The 6,934-nt window shown below is 36.2% G+C and overlaps 1 protein-coding gene across 1 annotated transcript; it reads left to right on the top strand.

The window, feature by feature from the left end:
- Nucleotides 1-1,263: 1,263 nt before the first annotated feature.
- DYDC1 (DPY30 domain containing 1) lies at nt 1,264-5,365 on the top strand. The gene is made up of 5 exons (XM_009641948.1): nt 1,264-1,410; nt 1,505-1,627; nt 2,468-2,542; nt 3,487-3,579; nt 5,312-5,365. The coding sequence occupies exons 1-5, from the start codon at nt 1,264-1,266 to the stop codon at nt 5,363-5,365; spliced, it is 492 nt and encodes a 163-aa protein (XP_009640243.1).
- Nucleotides 5,366-6,934: the final 1,569 nt, after the last annotated feature.

Genomic DNA, 6,934 nt, shown 5'->3' on the forward strand with positions numbered 1-6,934 from the left:
GGCTCCGCTCCACGCCCGCGCCGTTTCACGCAGGGCCGTGTGAAGGGCCCCGGTTCGCCGCAGAGCTGCCGGCGTGTTGAGGGGATCCGCTGCTCGGCAGACGCTGGCCCTAGCGAGGGGTCTGCTGCCGCCGCTGGGCCGGACCTGCTGACAGCAAACGAAGGGTGTTCCAGCATCGCAGAAATGGGGTTTTCAGATGTGTTATGTGCTTGCTGGCCCAGGGCTAGTGAAATCTCGTGTGTGCCTGGAGTACTGCGTCCAGCTCTGGAGCCCTCAGCACAAGAAGGACATGGAAGTGTTGGAACGGGTCCAGAGGAGGGCTACAAAAATGATCCGAGGGCTGGAGCACCTCTCCTATGAGGACAGGCTGAGAGAGTTGGGCTTGTTCAGTCTGGAGAAAAGGAGGCTACGGGGAGACCTGATTGCGGCCTTCCAGTACCTAAAGGGGGCCTATAGGAAAGATGGGGAACGTCTTTTTAGTAGGGCCAGCTGTGTTAGGACAAGGGGAAATGGTTTTAAACTAGAACAGGGTAGGTTCAGGCTAGAGGTAAGGAAGAAATTTTTTACAATGAGGGTGGTAAAACACTGGAACAGGTTGCCCAGAGAGGTAGTGGAGGCCCCATCCCTGGAAACATTCAAGGCCAGGTTGGATGGGGCTCTGAGCAATCTGATCTAGTCAGCAGTGTCCCTGCTCACTGCAGGGGGGTTGGACTAGATGACCACTAGTGGTCCCTTCCAACCCTAAACATTCTATGATTCTATGATTCTATGATTTGTTCCCATCATAACTGTGCAGTGATTTCTTCAGGCCCTGGTCTTGCATATGTATCCTAATGAGAGCTTTGTTACTTCCAACTAAAATATATCCTTAATCATTCACAGAACTATTTTGCTGTTCTTTGCATATATTTTCAGAAGTTTTCTATGGCCCGTTATGGTTCTGAGTTTTTTTGCTGTCATGCTGACTTAGAATTACTGGTGTCTTTCCAAGCAGTTTCTCAGCTCTATGCACCTAAACAGTAAGGGGTGGGGGGGAGGGTGGAGCATATTTTCTACAGTGCTTGGTATACTGGTCTGTCACTGGAGCTTTTAAGAACTAAACTGATGTTAAATTTAAATAACTTTTTTCTATTAATTGCTAGGTTAATAAAAAGAGTAATGTCATATTCAGTATTTGGTGCCTGAGGCAATAATTCTTAAAGCCCCTAATTTAATTCTGATGTTGATGGCTAATGTCTGTCTGTTTGTTGTTAGTAGATGTGAATGGAGTCTCAGTATCTGAAGAGATGTCTGGGAAGTTGCTTGAAAAAGGGACTGGCAGAGGTTGTAGAGCATCGGCCTGCAGATCCAATAGAGTATCTGGCACATTGGATTTACAATTACAGAAGAATCTTAGATGAAGAAAAAAAGGTGAGTCCATCTTAGGGAAAAAATATTCATGAAAATACATGCTATTTAATCTCTCTTTATTTTTTTAATTGATTCTGTGTTATCTCTGAAATAGAGAATGTTGGAGAGGATTGAGCTGGAACAAGAACGGGAGGCAGCCCTGGTAGAACTTGAAATGTTAAGAAAAATGAAGGAAGAAGAGCTAATGATCCAGCAGAAACTTGAAGAACAGCGTCAGGTTAATAATACTTAATAATAAATAATTAGAAGTACTGTACGATGCTGTGGCATCTTTTAGTGCTCTGTATATTTCTAATCTCTGTCTAATCTAAAGATTTAGATAGAAAGTAGCATTAGACAAGTATTTTAATCTCACTTTTCTAAATAATACCTGAAAAGATTGGTCAGCAGATGGAAAGGAAAGCTGACATAATACGCAGTAAAATCTTATAAAAAAAATGAAGGAGCCAAAGGTAAAAAACATACAATTTAAGACTTGCGTGAAAAGTAACTTAAAATAAGTAGACTGTCTTCTGTAGTTAGTTATGAACAAGAGCTGGTGCAAATAAAGCTAGAAATCACTGCAAAAATTGTTGACAGGCCTGCTAGGAGACCTGGGAGTAATAACTGATCATTGTCTCAGGCTACTTTAATGTAATATCAGTAAGACAAAAAAAGGCAATGAGACTGTATACACAGTTATAGAGTCCTGAAAATGGTTGGGAATCAGAGAATGAAGATCGCATATTTAAGCAGTATTTATAGCATGATCCAGTGAGGTACCTTTTTCTTTCCTTAGCTACCTGAGCATTCTGTTGGCATAAAGCAATTTGAATCCTATACTATGTGGACTTGAAATATGAGAAATAAAGACAACATCTGTGTTTCTAGCTATCCTTTATAAAGGAGTCATGTGAATTTGACCACATGTGTAACAGCTTCTGTTGCTGTGGTAATGATGACATTGTCTGACTGGATTTCAGTCATGAAATAAATTGTAAGCAATGGGGTGGGGAAGATGAATATGTTGGTTTTTTTTTTTTTCCATCTAATTTGTCCTTTCTTAAACTGGCTGCAGTTGGAACGAGAACATGAGGAGTCGGAACTGCAGAATGAAGAAGATGTAATGCCGTTGGAACAGAAAGATCAAGAGGTTTAAGCCAAACCTTAGTCGGTGGTTTGAAAATACTGTTAATCAGCTGTCTTTTCCAGATACGGGCACTAAATACAAAACACAAGGCAGCAGCCCCTGGGTGTTAAACTAACACATAATTTTAAAAAAAAATTGTGAAAATGGGGGAAGAATGTCTAACACCTTGATTCAGTCTGGGTTTTATACTTGGATTTTGCTCTGTTCTATTAGGTTTATTTAGTTTATATTCAGAACAGAGCATAAATGTATTGCAAAATTTAGCTAAAGGTCAGCTTGATGCTTTCACGTTCCTTGACGGTATATATGAGAAAGTGTTATAACTTAAGCATGTCTAGTTTAAGTGTCTAGACAGTAATGTTTTACTGTGTGTCAGTGCAAAGTCCATTTGCTGTGCCTGGAAAAGAACTATGGTTTGAAATTGGGATGCCTCTCGATTCTGAAATCCTCCTGGTGCACAGGAATTTGTACTACCAGAAGAATGCGTATACAGATCTCTCTCTAAATTTATGGTCTTTTAATGCTATTTCAGTAAAAACATACACTCATAATTGGTGTGTTTATCTCAGTAAAGCTTTAAAATGTGAGTATCTCTTAAATTTATGTGGAGCATGTCATATTTTACAGATATGTACACTTTTAGAACACTGTTAAAATACTGACAGAACAAAATTGTAGAAAGATGACAATATGAAAGTGACAGGAAAAATGAATATTTAGAAATTTAAATCAAAATTCCTGTTATTAAAAAAAAAACTCATAAAAAATAGTCTCAACAAGCATGGAAAGACCATATTCACATACAAGCATGTTTATATAGCATACATCTAAAGTATTATCTTTACATTAATACGTAATGTCATTTTAACACATCTGAAATATTCTCTATAGGTAATCATTCATGACATGGAATGCTTTTAACTGAAAACTGGTTTTCATTACCATAGGAAAATGAAAAGACGATAGCTGAACTTACAGATAGACCTGGAGCACCTAATTTGACCAGAGTTGAGGAGCTAGATGAGAGCGGACAGGTTGAGGTAAGTGTTTAGAAAGAACAGGGAGATTATAAATGATTGATTCTTACAGATTTGCTTCTCTGTGCTGACTTAATAAAGGTTAAAATTGTTGCAGTTAAGATTCTGCTGGTTTTGTCCTATGGTTTTAAAGGATGGTATTTTGGCCACAACCTCCAGACTGTCCTTAGCCTGTTCTCTGGTACGAGTTGAGCCATTCTAAAAGACTGTGTGGTGTTGGCTGACCAGATCCTCAAGATTTAAAGTGCCCTTTTTTATTATTATTATTTTATGTTAGAAATGAAAGTATGGATATTCTCAGAGAGGAGGCAGCCTTCCTTCAGATTTAAAGTGCCCTTTTTTATTATTATTATGGATATTCTCAGAGAGGAGGCAGCCTTCCTTTGCCATGTGAACAGATAGTCATATACAACATGTACTAAATCACAAAAAGATGACGTGTTTTTGAGTGATTGAAGTTATTTATATTTTTTTCTGGTTGGTGTGAAGTATGTTTTTTGTGCAGCAGAAGACTCTTGTGCAGAGATAGCTGAGCAAGCATTTAATACAAAAGAACAGATACTAAGGGCGCACAGTGCTCAGTAAGGCTAGGACTTGCTGAGAATCAGGTTATCTGAGCTCTGGGCTGACATGAATATACTGCTTTCAGTACTACACCTATGGCTCTGTATTGTGATCCTCAGACATCTATGCCCAGCTTCTTTTTTTTTTTTTTCTTTCCTTCTTCTTCTTCCCCATTCCTCTTATACTTGAGAGTCCAGGGAAACAAGAGACCATGAATCAGCCTTCATTTATTGTAAGGCATGGCAGTACATTTAACAGATACTGCCAACTCCTGCAAAATCACTCATCATTAGGAATATTCACTGGTCGTAAAGGTACTGATACTTGTCTGACTTTCCAGTTAGAGTATCCTAAGTGGTATGACTTGAGATTTTGATATACTAATTTTAGTATGTTTTTATCAGAACCCCTTTTCCTTTATTAGCCTTAATGATTTGCTCTCTTAATTTCTGGTCTCAGTAGTGTAATTCTAGCTCAGAATTTCTATTCTGGTATGAATATGCTTTATGCTTAAGGTTACTTTAATAACAGCCTGTTTTATAAGTGTTCTCTAAATATATTTATGAACATACTTATGACTGTTCCTAGGGTCAGGTTTTCACAGGTGTTTTTTTCACTAAGGTAAATCAGATGGGTTTTCAAGGTCTCGTATAGCCCCAATTTTTATGGTTTTCTGATAATTACATATTAAAAAGTATTCTTGAGGCTTCAGGGATATTTTATGTGTTCTTAAATAAGTTAATTGCAAAACCAGAAGTGAAAATGAGTAGTAAACTTACTTGCTTCTCCTTATATGAGCCATCTTCCAAGTTTTCACTGCAAAAGTAATTTAAAGTTGGATTTCATTGGCCTTTGGTGATGTTATTTCAGGTTTTATAGTAATATGTTTGTTGAATTGAACTACAAGTTAAGGAAAGATCAATAACATTAAAATATATAGACTTGTACTATTGAAACTGTTCTCAGAATCATAATGCTTCATGCAGAGTTCCTGGATTTTGTAATAAAAGCCTGGTGATAAACTTCATCGCATTTCACTAAATAGAAGAATACATAATTATATTGATGAATACCAACTATCTGTCATGTTTTTTTCTTTTTCTTTTTTCCTCTTCTTTTTACAAAATTCAGTTAATGCTGGCAACCGATAGAATTTCTTCTTTGTTTTTAGAATATAACAGATGTCACGGCAGAATCAGAACAAGAAAGTTCCCAACCAATCTGAAAGCAGTAAATATGTTTTCTACTAATTACTTGCTGATCCTGAAGTGTAATGTCTTCATTTATGTATTTTATACATAGAACTGATTTACTTACCTGTTGTTTCATCTTCTGTGCTTTCTGGGTGTTTGTATAAAGTCTGCTAATTCTGGCATGTGATGCTTCCTTTTTGTTCTTAAACCATTGCAGCTAGCATGGCTGACTCGGGAAGAAAACTGCAATTGAAATTAAAGCAGTAAATTTATTTTCTACTTATTGCTCATTGATTCTTGAAGTGTAACAACGTAATAATTATAGGTATAATAAATGTGTCAAGATTATTTTGGAGTAGAGGCTACAATATGATGATTTGAATCAATATTAAAAGAATAAAAGATTATTGAAAAAGGATTTTCCAAGAAATTGAATGGTTTCTGATAGAAAGAGGGAATGCTCTATAGATTAGAAGATGGAGAGAGAATTTTGCACATCAAACTAGATGGAAAAATCAAATCAGAAGATTTTCCAATTTATCTGAAAGCGAAGAATTAAACTGTTATGTGTCTCAGTAGACAGATGCACTAAAAGATCTCGTCTGTGTTAAAAATCATGGGGTGCTTTTTGTAACACTAGGTGTTTGCCCTAGGCTTTATAATAACCTCCTATTAGGTGAGCTGCAAGTGTCAGCAAATCAGTTTTGATTAGTCAAGTCTTGAAATAATCTTTCCTTCATTTGTCTTGAATTTGCAAACCAATAAGTTACATCTGTGTGGTCTTTACTGAATACCATTATTAGTTCTCAAAGCTTCACTTCTAAAAAAACTTGAAGAATATTTAGCTTAATATTTATCTATGAAAATAAGTTTTATAATCCTTAAAGATTGCATTAATTTTTATAAGAACAAATTTCTGTAATCACTGATATCTTGGTACAGGTTGTCAAGAATGTTCCATGTCTGTTCATTATAAATGGAAAAGACACCAGCATTAAGAAATCCTACGCTTCTTGGCTAAAATGTGCATTTGCATCTCAGTGTCTTCTAATAATACAGGTTAGTTGGACAATTAACATTAAGTCATTGCCAAATATCATATAATGAAAATACTCTTCATTACAAATTCAGGGCATAGTTAGTGCATTCACTGCATTCTTCAGTTTTTGGATGAAAGAGACTTTTGGGATAATTTCACTTGAATTTGTTTATATTATAGCTAGCTTTAAGGGTTTTGCTATCCTTGGCAAACCGTTAAAAATATCTGTATACCCAATAAGCAAAGGTCAATCATGGAATAAATATTTTTCTGCTCTAAATAACATGTTCTGTTCATGTTGCTCATACTAGGCATAATCCTATTAATTTTTAAAAAGGTAAGCACTTTTGATTTCTAGTATAGTAACATATTATTTTTCCCTTCAAAATAATAAAGTATGTTTATTAATAAAATCCTGTTGCCCTCTTCATTGCCATATTGGTTTTTGGATGGTGTTAATTGGCATGTCTTACATGAACATCTTTAAAATCAGAAGAGAAAGATGTCACTTTCCAGATATAAACAGTTAGAAATCTTTGTGTAACTTTTTAAGTAATGAAAA

This window comes from Egretta garzetta, unplaced genomic scaffold (genome assembly GCF_000687185.1).
Source record: "Egretta garzetta isolate BGI_Z169 unplaced genomic scaffold, ASM68718v1 scaffold56, whole genome shotgun sequence".
Lineage (NCBI taxonomy): Eukaryota > Metazoa > Chordata > Aves > Pelecaniformes > Ardeidae > Egretta > Egretta garzetta.

Excerpts from the sequence above, each read along its gene's own strand:
- DYDC1 (XM_009641948.1), top strand. The coding sequence starts at position 1,264 with ATGGAGTCTCAGTATCTGAAGAGATGTCTGGGAAGTTGCTTGAAAAAG. Across the intron at positions 1,628-2,467 it reads AACTTGAAGAACAGCGTCAG|TTGGAACGAGAACATGAGGA; the intron begins GTTAATAATACT and ends AACTGGCTGCAG. Across the intron at positions 3,580-5,311 it reads ATGAGAGCGGACAGGTTGAG|AATATAACAGATGTCACGGC; the intron begins GTAAGTGTTTAG and ends CTTTGTTTTTAG.